This window comes from Peromyscus maniculatus, chromosome 6 (genome assembly GCF_049852395.1).
Source record: "Peromyscus maniculatus bairdii isolate BWxNUB_F1_BW_parent chromosome 6, HU_Pman_BW_mat_3.1, whole genome shotgun sequence".
NCBI classification, from domain to species: Eukaryota; Metazoa; Chordata; class Mammalia; order Rodentia; family Cricetidae; genus Peromyscus; species Peromyscus maniculatus.
In genome coordinates, this window is record NC_134857.1 from 7499400 (window position 1) to 7512367 (window position 12968).

At 47.3% G+C, this 12968-nt stretch overlaps 1 protein-coding gene across 2 annotated transcripts in view; it reads right to left on the reverse strand.

The window, feature by feature from the left end:
- The window catches only part of Usp13 (ubiquitin specific peptidase 13), a 129510-nt gene that overhangs the window by 24957 nt on the left and 91585 nt on the right, over positions 1 to 12968 (reverse strand). For both annotated transcript variants that reach the window (XM_016000308.3, XM_006971129.4), the window contains exons 12-15: positions 11904 to 12057; positions 8223 to 8397; positions 3336 to 3424; positions 282 to 404 (exon numbers count right to left, since the gene is read on the reverse strand). In XM_016000308.3, the coding sequence (XP_015855794.1) occupies positions 282 to 404; positions 3336 to 3424; positions 8223 to 8397; positions 11904 to 12057 (541 nt within the window). The remainder of the gene's footprint in view (positions 1 to 281; positions 405 to 3335; positions 3425 to 8222; positions 8398 to 11903; positions 12058 to 12968) is intronic.

Below are 12968 nucleotides of genomic sequence, written 5' to 3' on the forward strand. Positions count from 1 at the left end.
AGCCTGAACATTATTGATAGGAGCCGTACGAAAAAAACCACCCTGGTCCCCCTGTTGCTCACCACTGTCAGTCTGTAAGCCTTGTCAGGAGCCACCTGTCACCAGGACCCAAGTCAATGACTCCTAACGCATGTGTTTCAAGTGCACAGTGGCAGCCATGCTTCGCTCCTATGTGTCTAGGTTGATGACCTCACAAGGGGCAGATTAACGGTGGAAGAGTGGCTGCTCCCGGCTGGAGGAGGGTGGGAGGGAGAGAGCATCCTTCCAGTCGGAGACAGTACCTTTGGAGTCATCAGGAATGACTATAGGGGGACTGATGTCGGGCAGTTCCTCTTCTCCTGGCTGTAAGCCCCTGGCTCTGAGATGGCTGATATCTAGGAGGTCTGGCATATCAATAGAAACATCTGCAAAACAAAGGGTTATATTCACTGGACACTCCAGAGCCCACAGTCAGCTCATTATAAATCCGCTTGTGTTCACTACATGCAGGTATCTAGACAAACTAAGGGACTCAGCAGACTTGTCAAGTCACATGAGAGATTAATGGAGGGCTCAGGACAAGGGCAGAGAGTGGTGGGACACAGGTGTCACACTGGACAGCAACAGTCAGATAAGCCAGAGGTCACAGACTTGCAGCCAGGCTATCTGTGGCCTGGACGTATGCCGTTTTGCATTTTTAAAATATGGACAAGATTCAATTTTAAAATTTAGACTTCTGGATTTCTAAAACCATGAAGCTGTAGCACATTCTCCTGTGTTAACTGCCTGAGCCTCCCTTTAGCTTCCACTGTAGACGATGGTGGCCTCTGTGACCACTTCACACTGACCCCATTGCTCTGGACGGCCGCCAATGTGCACATCATGCATATGGAACAGGATGTCTCTCTGACCTATGTGATTACACACGGTGGAGCCCATCAGGCAGGCTGTGTGTGCCCGCCAAGAGAGCAGGCTGTGCGTGCAGCAGGCTGTGTGTGCCCGTCAGGAGAGCAGGCTGTGTGTGCCCGTCAGGAGAGCAGGCTGTGTGTGCCCGTCAGGAGAGCAGACTGTGTGTGCCCGTCAGGAGAACAGGCTGTGTGTGCCCGTCAGGCCCGTCAGGAGAGCAGGCTGTGCGTGCAGCAGGCTGTGTGTGCAGCAGGCTGTGTGTGCCCGTCAGGAGAGCAGGCTGTGCGTGCAGCAGGCTGTGTGTGCCCGTCAGGAGAGCAGGCTGTGCGTGCCCGTCAGGAGAACAGGCTGTGTGTGCCCGTCAGGAGAACAGGCTGTGTGTGCAGCAGGCTGTGTGTGCAGCAGGCTGTGTGTGCCCGTCAGGAGAACAGGCTGTGCACCTCTCTACCCGGCGGCTCTTCTTTCCTACATGTTGCTTCCCTGTCCTTGCTTCACATTTAAGTTTGAAAACTCCTTGTTGACATTGTTTCCAAATCGTGACAGATACTGTGGTGATCCTAAGTTATAAATTGTAAGCTCAAAAGAACTTGACTAAATCTGAAGTGCTCCCCCTGGTGCTCTGGAGGAAAATGAAACCCTCATGGCTCAGCTGCTACTGCATTGGACTTGCTCAAAGGCAAGCTTTAAAAGCCAAATGGCATCTGAGACTCAGTGCTGCGCCTATGCAAATAGAATAGAAGTGGTTCAACTACAACCTCAGGGTTATGTCCTTCAGGCCTGAAGAATAACTGCCTCCAAATGATGGCAGATATGTAAACCCTACTAAAGACAACAAAGCAGGCTGGGCATGGTAGCACATGCCTGTAAACACAGAATTTGGGACGTGGAAGCAGAAAGATCAGAAGTTCAAGGCTAGCCTCATCCACACAGTAAATTCATGGCCATCCTGGGCTCATGAGATCCTGTCTCAAAAAACAAACTGAATAAATAAGTATAAATGAAACAATAACCCAAGAACAAAAGCTAAGTTTGAAAAGTTAAATTTTAAGGACCAGTAAAACTAAACACAAGGTCAGACTCACCAAATTGATACAACTGTTCCTTAAGAGAAAAGCCCAGGCCTTCCCTGAGACTCCTTTAAACTCAGTCAATAAAATCTGATTTCATTTTTGTTCCCTCACAAAAATTCCAAGAACAAAAAAAAAAAAAAAGAAGGAAGGGAGATAGAAAGGAAGGAAGGGAGGGAGGGAGGGAGGGAGGGAGGGAGGGAGGGAGGGAGGGAGGGAGGGAGGAAGGAAGGAAGGAAGGAAGGAAGGAAGGAAGGAAGGAAGGAAGGAAGGAAGGAAGACTGTGAAAAGCAGCCCAAAGTTTCCTATCTCAAGTATCTAGTCCCTCCCAGAAGCCAGTAGAGAACAGAGTGGTCAGCGCCCTGCCCTTAGACCCTCTCTGCTCCCTAAACCTCTTCCAGCAAGAAAGTCAAGGGTCTCCTGAGCACCAGGAATAGCCCAGCACAAAGGATGAGCAAACAGTCACTGTGTGGCCACCAGCACCAGCTCCCTGGAAAATCACCCTGGCTGGTTTCCCTCCTCACTCCCTGTCCCCTCCACCAGGACCTGGATGACTCCGAAGACTTGCCATGCTGCTTGCAGAAGTGCCCAAACACAAATCTGTAAGAGACTGGCAAACAGTCTGAAGCCCTTGCTTGAGAAGCTATACAGGGCAAAATACACATTCTTCCACATTCTGGAGCTAAGACCCATCAGATTCAACCCTGGTAGTGGAGAAAATGGCCTTTATGCCTTGTCTGGAAAATAAGCCTTCCACAGTGACCAAGCACCTTGCATATGGGTGAGAAGAAAGTCCAGTGAAGGCCAGACCACGTCCTTCGTTCAATTGTGCAAAGCAACTGTTTCCACATGACTGTTAGTAAAATTTGTGTGATTTAGATGAATGTCAGCAGCACCTACTGTGTCTCAGAGGCAGGGGAAGGCTGCTAAGAGGAGCATATACCTCCAGCTACCTGCTACTCCAAGGGTGGTGTCTAGACTAGCAATGCCAACCCAAGGCTGTGAGTCCAGAGAAAAGTGGGGTGGATTCAGATCACAGTCTCTCAGCCCACCCTGCACCTGCCAATTAGCATCTGCATTTTCTAAGGATCCCAAGTGATAACTATGCACAGTAACATCTGGGATGTGCCACCGTGAGGACTGCACTTTCCCTCTGAAAGCCTGGTCCTTCCAGGGCTCAGTAGTGAAGGGGTGGTTAGCATACAGCACTTCTAATGATTGGTGTTTCTCCTAGGCTGTAAGTCCAGAGAAAGGTGGGAGTTAACACAGAAGCAATGGGCTGGGCATGATGGGGGCAGATGTTCCCACAGCCTCTTCCACATGCCATGTCTTGTTAAGTGGCTCACTCTATAGTTTAAGCAAAAGCATGCAAAGGATACCTACCAAATTTTCTGGGAACCCAGTCAAGACCAAAAGTGAACTTCTTTATCTGCACTACCAAGTATTCGGGGAATGAGGCAAAGCGAGATGTTCTGGGAAACACAAGGGGAGGAGATCAATCAAACAAGGCAGAGAGAAAGGCAAACGCAGTCTACGGCGCACAGGCAGATTTGTCTGCAGTGCCCGGCAATGCCCAGGACTGCCCTGTGAGGAGGAACTGGACCACAGTCAAGCACACAGCTACCCGCACACTCGCTCCAACCTCCTGGCCTCTCCACAAAAGAAAACACTGAACAGAGGACACAGCAAGCATGGAGTGCAGCTGCATGCACTGTGTCTGTGACGTTCTTGAAGTGATACAGAGAAGCCTTGCTTCACTGCAGCCTAGAATGATTGCCTCCCGGCAATGGCTGGTGCAGGGAAGACTTAACCAAAATTGGGTTTAGTCTGACCTTACAGAGCCTCTTCAAATACCTGAATCCCTGGTAGCATGAGTCCTACAGACAGCTCCATTTCAGAGTCATTATCTAAACTATCTAAATCTAAGTCTTCCTTTTGAAAAGATTTTAGTTTATGAGTATTTGCCTGCATGTGTGTATATTCACCACATTTGTGCCTGGTCTTTGCCGAAGCAAGAAAATGGGGTCATGTCCTCTGGCACTGGAGCTCAAGGTGGTTATAAGCCACCACGTGGGTCCTGGGAACCAAACCCTGGTCCTCTGCAATAGCAGCGAGTGCTCTTAACTCTGAAGCATCTCTCGAGCCCCTAAACCTTACATTTTAAAACTAATACGTTAGCTCTGAGTTCACTTCAAACTGAAAGACCAAACATCCCAGGCTCGGATTAGCACTTCTATGCACAGGCTGACTATTCTGTTGTACATGAAATCCGTGCCTTTGTTCCTGCTCATTCAGTCACCAATCATTTCCAGCATCCAGTTCTATTTGGTTGTCTATGCAAACAGGCAATGAGCCACATCATTTCTCAGCCTTTTAGCTAAAATCAAGGACAGAAAATGAGCCATGGACAGTACAATGGGCCCATTTTAAAATAAAAGATTCTGAGCTACCTCCTTTAAACCCCACTTTTTGAATTAGAGCCATTGCCTTCTATTTGGAATACATCTTTACCCAGAACGCACAAAGCAAATGTCAATGTTTTACTGCCCTCTACTGCACAGCAGTAGACACAGCACAAGGCTGACCATGAGCAAAGAGAAAGGTAGAGCTTTGGGTCTTCAGTAGGCTCCTTAATTCACTCCAAATCTGGGTAAATCACTGGCCTTCTGAGGCTTTTTCTACATCTAGAAATGAACTCACTTGTGTATCTGCTGCAGGGTTGTGCAGTGCTCACACTAGTGAGAACCTCTTGACACACTAGATACACTAGAACTGAAGTGAATTGTCAGCCCTAAGGTCTTGAACACTGAATGGGTCCATCACTGGCCTGTATTTCCCCCCAGACAAGTTACATAGCCTGCTGTGTCTCAAATTCTCCATCTCAAGGACAGTAGAAGATAGCAAGGCAGCTACAAGAGCGTGGCCTTGCCAATGAATGATCTAGGATTGTCCTGGCTCTTGGAAGAAATGCACAGTCCCTGCAGCCAGGTTCTCTGGTGCTCTGAGAAGCCTCAATAAACATCATTCTCACTTAAGTGAAGCCAAGACCTCCGGCTTGGCTAACAATTCAAGACTAACAATTCACCTGCTACTATGGCATTATAAAAAACCTGCTAAGTAGAACAGAGTACTAGTCCCTTTCTACTAAATGTGCCAAAATATGATAACTAGTCAACCACATGCAGACCACATGATCCAAGGCGAACACACACACACACACACACACACACACACACACACGCACACGCACACGCACACGCACGCACGCACGCACGCACGCACACATGCACTCACTTGAAAGATCATAATAGTGGCAATAAGGACACCACCCATCCTACAGCTACTAACAGGTACCATGCAAAGCACTTGCTCTGCTCAGCTCCCTTGGACCACTTGGGTTCTATAAATACTCCTATTATCCCTGCTTTACAGATAGGAAACAGGGCCCTGGGAGGAGGGTCGTTCAGCCAAGGTCACGTCGCAGCTGACCTGGAAAGTCTGCTCTGGAGCCCACACTATGCTCCTCCCTCCCAAGTGACAAAGAAGAGATGGAAATCCCTCCACTGCCACATCGGCTCAAGGACAGGAGGTGAGTCGTGTCCAGCCCTCTGCAGATGTTCCAAACAATAACAGTCTTCCCAGACACAGACTGCTAGGATCACTTACACCAGTGCTTCTCAACTGCCTAATGCCTGGACCCTTCAATACAGTTAGTTCCTCATGTTGTGGTGACTTGCAACTATAAAATTATTTTCGTTCTACTTTATAACTGCAATTTTGCAACTATTATGAATCATAACGTAGATCGCTGCATTTTCCAATAGTCTTAGGCGACCCCTGTGAAAGGGTGGTTCAACCTCCCAAAGGGGTCAAGACTCACAGGTTGAGAACCCCTAATTTAAAGGATCATTATATCTGGTCCATCCTGACCTATAGACACACCAAGATCAACCCACTCTTTGTTTTGTTTTTTGTTTTGTAATACAGAGGTGTGTATGTAGTCTAAACTGACCCTGATCTCTCTCTCTCTCTCTCTCTCTCTCTCTCTCTCTCTCTCTCTCTCTCTCTCTCTCTCAATTTCACTCTCTCAATTTCTCTCTCTCTCTCTCTCTCTCTCTCTCTCTCTCTCTCTCTCTCTCTCTCTCTCTCTCTCTCTCTCTCCTAGGCTATGCATAAAAACTCATCATCCTCCTGCCTCAGTCTCAGTTTTCCAAGTTCTGGGATCACAGGCATGTACTACCACACCTGGCCACTAAGGATACCTTTTGCCTTTTTCTAGCTTTTCAGGCTCTGGGTCTAACAAAAGGAAAGTTCAAGACCTTACATTAACAAAATGTCAGTCAAGTCACAGCCTACATTGCTAAAAAATAAATTAAAAATAAAGAATTTCCAGAAGTTCACTAGCTGGATTTGCCAAATGCCAAAATTATCATTTGAAACATTATAGAGCATAATAAGGAACTCTAAGCATGGCTACATATGGACATGAGCATAATATGGTGGGTAACACAGACAAGCCTGGGTTAAGTAAGAGTGCCATCCCTGAGCGCAGTCAGACCAGCTCTATCTCCCAAGCATGCCACTGACCAGCTAATTGCCTCTCCTTCCATTGCCCCATCTATAAAGTGAGAGACTAAAGGAACCTACCTCACACCACTGTGAGCATATTACATATGATAACTGGTGCGTGGGAGGTTGGCCTACAGCAAGACCCTATCTCAAAACACAACGAAAACAATAATAAAGAAACAGCTGACGGCAAGTTCATTGCCAGCTCCTCAGTAAATAGTAAATGGTGGGGATTTTAGTAGCTCTAGTCCTTTTCTTTCCTACAAGGACTGTTTCTTCTAATAATGACAATTGTTATACAACACTAATTCTTTTCACATATAGAAAAAAAGTATATGCAGGCTGAGGAGATGGCTCTTTGGATAAACAGCTCGCCCCATAGGTTTAGGGACCTGGGTTCAGATACCCAGAAACCATGTAGTGCCAGGCAGTGGTACACTCAAGCGTCCCAGTGCTCCTACAGTGAGGTGAGACATAGATTCCCTGGCAGCTTGCAGGCCTGCTGCGACATGGCTGATATATGTGGTGGCAATAAAAAGAGAGGCCATGTGTCAAACCAGGGAAACGTGGGAGAACTGTCCTCTGACTTCCACATACACACTGAGGTAAGTGTGTACCGGTATGCACTGCACATGCTTACACACACACACACACACACACACACACACACACACACACACACACACACCTCAGAAGTCCCTGCAACAAAACTTACCCAAGGATAGACAACTCATAACAGAATGAAAGGCTGGCTACCAATCCTCATCTGCATTGGACCTTTTCAAACTTATTTTGATTAAAAATGGGGCTTTTGGTGGGTTTGGTTTTGCTTTGCTTCGTTTTGTTCTTTCGGTGTCTTTGGTTTTGCTGTGAGGTGTGTGAGGACTTGGCTTTTGGAGTGGTGGTTGTTGTTTTGTTTTCTGTAGTGCTGGGAATCAAACCCAGGGCCTCACACCCACTAGGCAGGCATCTACCACTGAGATGCATCTCTAGCCCTGAGTGTTTGAAATGAGGTGTTTTGTTTCCCTGTTTCTGGCATGTGAAGTCTCATATGAAGCAAAGCACTCTTGCCCCACTCAAGTGGCAATGCGAAGAGTGTCAGCAAGGACTGACTGTATCAAATGACTAGGTGGAGGAAAAACTGCATGTACCTGACAGTCAGGCTCACAACATGAACATGAGGTTTCTCCTGACTTGGTCGTAAGCAGCTCACCATGCAAATGCTCATGCCTATCTAGCATGCCCAAGACTTCCCCGGGAGGCACACCATCAACCAAGGCCTAGGCTAAAACTTAGTGTAAAATGACAACATAATGCAGTGATGTTTACATATTGAAGGCTGCCATGAGTAGTTTTGTGATGTCTTTACCAGTTATCATTCTTGCCATGTGGGAGTAAGGGTGTTTCTCAACCCTACTCTCATGGCAAGAGAAAAAAAAAAGGCAGATTTTAGCTGCAGAATAAACCACAATTTTGCTTAAAAGAAAAAAAAAAGTGGACCCTCCCCCACTCAGCACATAACTCAAATCATAGGACTGTCTTATTGGTCAGGCTCATCAAGTGACGTGAGTGAAAGTATTTCACACTCCATCCTACCCTCATGAACAGCATTCATGGACTCTGAGAACACCCAGCCCCTCCCCTGCCTCAGCGCCCGCCTCAGTAGGCTCCTCCTTCCCCGTTAAGGGAGGCCTTACTCACTTCACCCCTGCAGACTTGGCCTGCAGGGCACTGCTCCAGAAGTCATCCACATTGTCCGGTTCAGCAAAGGCCTGAAGGCAGGCACTGAATGGGATCTTGGCTCGCACCAGCTCGGGAAGAGGTCTTCGGTTTGCTTCTGCTTCCCTTCTCATCAGTTCATAGGCGATCAGCTCATCTGAGGAACAGGAAGGAACCTGTAGTCATGCTTCTCTTCCACACAGGAGCCGCACCCTCTTGAGTGGTTTGTCTCCCCGTAGGTCAGGGCTGCTGCCTGTCTGTCCATTCTGGAGAAGCCTGCCCAAAGCCCCTTCCCAAGCCTGACAGACTGTGTAGAGTCAGAAACACCTTTTACTTCTATTTTTTGTGTGTTTGCTTGTTTGTTTTGTTTTGAGACAGGATTTCTCTATGTAGCCCTGGCTGTCTTGAAACTCACTCTGTAGGCCAGGCTAGCCTTGAACTCACAGAGATCCATCTGCCTGCCTCTACCTCCCCAGTGTTGGGATTAAAGGCATGTGCCACCACTGTTATTACTTCTATTTTTTTATTCTTATTTTTGCTATTTCATTTTGAGGCTAACAAGAGGGAACTGAGTCCAGATCAGATCATGCATGGGACATCAATGATGCGGGGACCTGCTGCTCCATTTTCCCAGCCTGAGGTGCCCCAAGTGCTGCTCTTCATACCTCACCCTAGAGAGTTCTGCAGCTGTGAGAGAGTCAAGGGCTCTCCTCTCCCCAGGCCCTTCACTCCCCCGATGAAGAAACTGAGGCTAAAGATCAAAACTAATCAATCACTGACAAGCCTAGACACTTAAAGTCTTGGTCAACAAACACAGACAAGGCCCAACAGAGATATAAAATCGATGCAAGGTGCTAGCATTCTAAACCGCCCCTTGGGGACCTGCCCAACATCTTGATGTCATCTTACATAAAGCTCCCTTTAAGAGGAAGAAATCCCTCCTCCCCTCTTTTCTCTCTCTCTGTCTCCATGGGGTGTGCACCTCCATGCTCTCTCTCCCTCTCCCTCTCCCTCTCCCTCTCCCTCTCTCTCCTTCTCTTCTCCCTTTCCCCTTTAATAATAAAACTTTCCATGTGGATGCATGGTGTGAGTAACTTTCCACTGTGCCCCCTTGCCCCCCGCCCGCATGGCATGTCTCTTTGGCTCAAATCCACCAAGGCCTCTCTTACGCCACTTCACAACACAAGGGGTCAGATTTTTCAAATGATCAGGTTTGGAGGCGGCGGCAGGGTGAAAGGGGTGGGGGGGAAGGGGCGGTGAGAGGGAGAGGAAGAAAAAGAAAGTCCCTGCTGCCAACTTCAAGTTGTCCGGAAAATAGCATGACCAAGGAAAGGAGATGACATCAGGGCTGTCGCTGAGCTCCAGACAATGGCCAGAGTCGGTGTCTCGTGCTTTCTGGATTGGTTCCTCCAGCAACTGTGACTGTGGTCATGGGATCCACAATGGCATGAGGGCAAGGGGAGTATGTGTCTAAGTTTGCCCTTATCCACCAGCACCACGCCGGAAGTACAACCAACACTGATGAAACAGCATCCAATCCACTGGCCGGAGGCCTCTCAGGCAATCTCTACTGATAAAGTGATCAGACAACTACTACGAGGAAAGAAAGGAGGGTGCTGGGAAGCCTTTAGGAGCCAGAGAATGATCCCATTTTGACACTAACTGCAGTTAAAACATCACAGGTACTTGGAATGTCATTTCTGGTTGATTATTTCACAATAGCAACAACAGCAAACAGCTCCTCCTAATAGATTGGCTTGTACACACACTTATTTCCTAAAAGCCCCCCAGAAAGCTATTAAAGCCCCTTCTCTGTCCACAGTCAGCTTGCAATGTAGTGCTTCTATCTAGCATACAAATGTTAAGTAAATCTCTTTTCTTAAAAAAAGATTACCACTCATATAGTACAGCTAATTAGAGATCACAGGACTGTGAAAGCTACCAAAATCCAAATTCTGCCATTCCTTCTGATTCATTCTGCCAAGCTCTACCAACTAAATAAGCAAAGTAAGCATTAAGGGGCGGGGGGGGGGGGGGGGGGGGGGGGGAGGTTGTGCTTCTCCCTGGCAATAAGAACTATCACAAGAGGATCCGATCCCAGCCTTGCATGGAAGCTGCTTCTGCAATGACACCCTCTCAGCCTGAATGCTGCTGCTCCTATTAGTCCTATAGCCCGGGATTCCTGTATGCCACCAACTCATGCAACCCTCCTCACTTTGCATTTAAGAAGGGTCCCCCTGCCTTACCATCCTTGAACACATACACAGCGTGTGCATTCCCTCTGCATTGACACTCTCAAAACTACATTAATTTTCGAGAACACTCTTTGTCACCAAGGCTGACAGAACTGAACAGAACATTAAGTCTGAGGTGAGCAAGGAAAACTAATTGTTCCTTCTAATGGCTCAGACTGATTGTCAACTTGACAGGCTTTCCCATCATCTAGGAGGTAAAGCCTTCAGGCACAGTTGTCAGGGATTATCTAGATTAGTTTAGCCCCTGACCGTGCCTGTGAGGGATTATCTTGATTAGGCTCATTAGAGTGAGAAGATCCACCCTAAAAATAAGTAGCACCATCAGCACTAAGTGCATAAGAAGAAAGCAAGCTGACCATGAGCATTCATCTCCCTCTGCTTCCTGGCTGGAAAACGTAATGTAACTGGCTCCCATCAACATGACTTTCCTATCATGATGGACTATATGCTGTAACTTTGGCACACAGTAAACTCTCTCTCCCTTCCCCCCTCTTTTTTTTCAGCAGTTTTCGTCAGGCACTTTATGACAACAGGAAAATTAACTAAGATAGCCCTCACTCTCAAAAGGCAACAAGCTGCCCACTCCACAGCCTTCCGTACCTCAGATGATGGGCAAGAACCTAAATGTAGTCCAAAGCTGTATGCATACATAGACAACAGAAATAATTTCATCTTCAATCATCAGAGTCACCACTTCCCAAAATCACAGTAAATTAACTCCCCCGAAGAGTAGCAATAGGCACTCAGAGAGGAGTTTTTACAAGGATGGCAAGTACCCCAAAAGGAGCAACAGCCATCTCGCCCTTTTCTTCTCTAAGACCTGAACTCTAAGGGATACCGTTCATCCTTCCTACCTGGAAGAATCAGATTGTACTGACGGCATGAGAAGGAGACATGCCCTGAAAGCCATGGTGGCACCTCTCCTGAATTTCAAAGTCCAGACATTCTTCTATTGGGCCTCCTTGCTACAGCATGCCCGGCCACAAGTTACCTCCCAGAAGGCCCACCTTAAAGACCCAGACAGAAAGCATGGTTGCTTCCCAAGATTTCTGATGCCACTTCTAACTCCCAAAGAAGCATTTCCATCAAAGTTTATACCACAGCATATCATCAATGACACGAGAGCATCCTACCCACATCACCACAAGCAACACAATTGTGCCAACTGCAGCCTAACCATGAGTCACATTTTCTGGGCTCTAAAGTAGCCCCTGTCCACAACTCCTCCACCAATCCTGCCATGATACATTTAGCATCCTCCACAGACAAGTCACATAGGGACTTGGAAAACCATGAGAAGGGATGTACAACCCAAACACAGCCCATCCCACTGACTGGGCTCCTTGTCTCCGGGCAGGTCTCTCCACAGGGAGACATATGAGGCTCTTTTCGCGTTGGGGACCATTACCTTTGTTGGTTGCTGCCTCCATGGCCACAGGTAGCTGCATCAGATAGTCCACCCGCTCTGTGTAGCGGACCTTTCGGGTCTGACAGCACTGAATGCGTTCCTCCACCAGAAACCGGAAGACATCACTTGGGTTTTCTGAGCCAATTCGATTCCTCTGAAGGTCAGATAACACCAGGTTAGCGGATGCAGGGGAGTGAAGCCACGGATGAAAGACAGCACAATGCCAGCTCTGATTCTGCCATCAAGATCATGCTTTACATAGCATTTTTTCTGGACATCAGAGTCAACAAGACTAAGACATTGTGATTCATATAGTGTCCCAAAATGAGGGGTTGGGTAAATAAATTCAGATTCACCTGTGAGTAATATTACAGTCATTAAAATTATAGATAAGTATGGGTGGAATTAGAAGAAAGAAGGTAAATAGGTTAATGACATAATAGAAAGAGGAAAAAAGACTGTCCTGGGAAAACCAAGGTATGTTTGATATAATTTCAAATGTATTTAATGTAAACTACATATACATAAAGAAACTGCTATATTAGGATACACAAGGATATAGTAATATCCTTCCAACAGGTTAAAGGGAAACACTACTCACAAACAGAATTCACACCTGATTGGGGAATTGCTGAAGGATTAGCTGCTGAATGTTAACTGCAGCCATTGCTACTGTGGCAGTTCTGATTTTCCCCTGAGTTTTCTCCCTTTACCATAAAGAATACTTTCATAATCAAGGGGGAAAGGCTGCTGTTTTGTTTTAAGGTGAATTCTTCATGGCTTCCACGAGCTGCACCGGAAGTGTGATCACTTGAGTGGTGGCTGGATATCAAGTACCTGGAGGGGCTCTCAGGGGGCTCTGTCCAGGGACCATCACACCCATAACAGGCACAGCATGAAAGCCACACAGAGACAGCAGCATCTGGAACCCAATGTGAGAGGCAGCCACTTCAAGTGCACATGGCAGAGGCAGCCAGCAAGAGGCCCAGTGAGTGACTGATGGAGAGAGAAGGGCCATTTGGTGAAGCCGTCACCAGAGCAGCTGGTGCACTTCTGACCACCCTG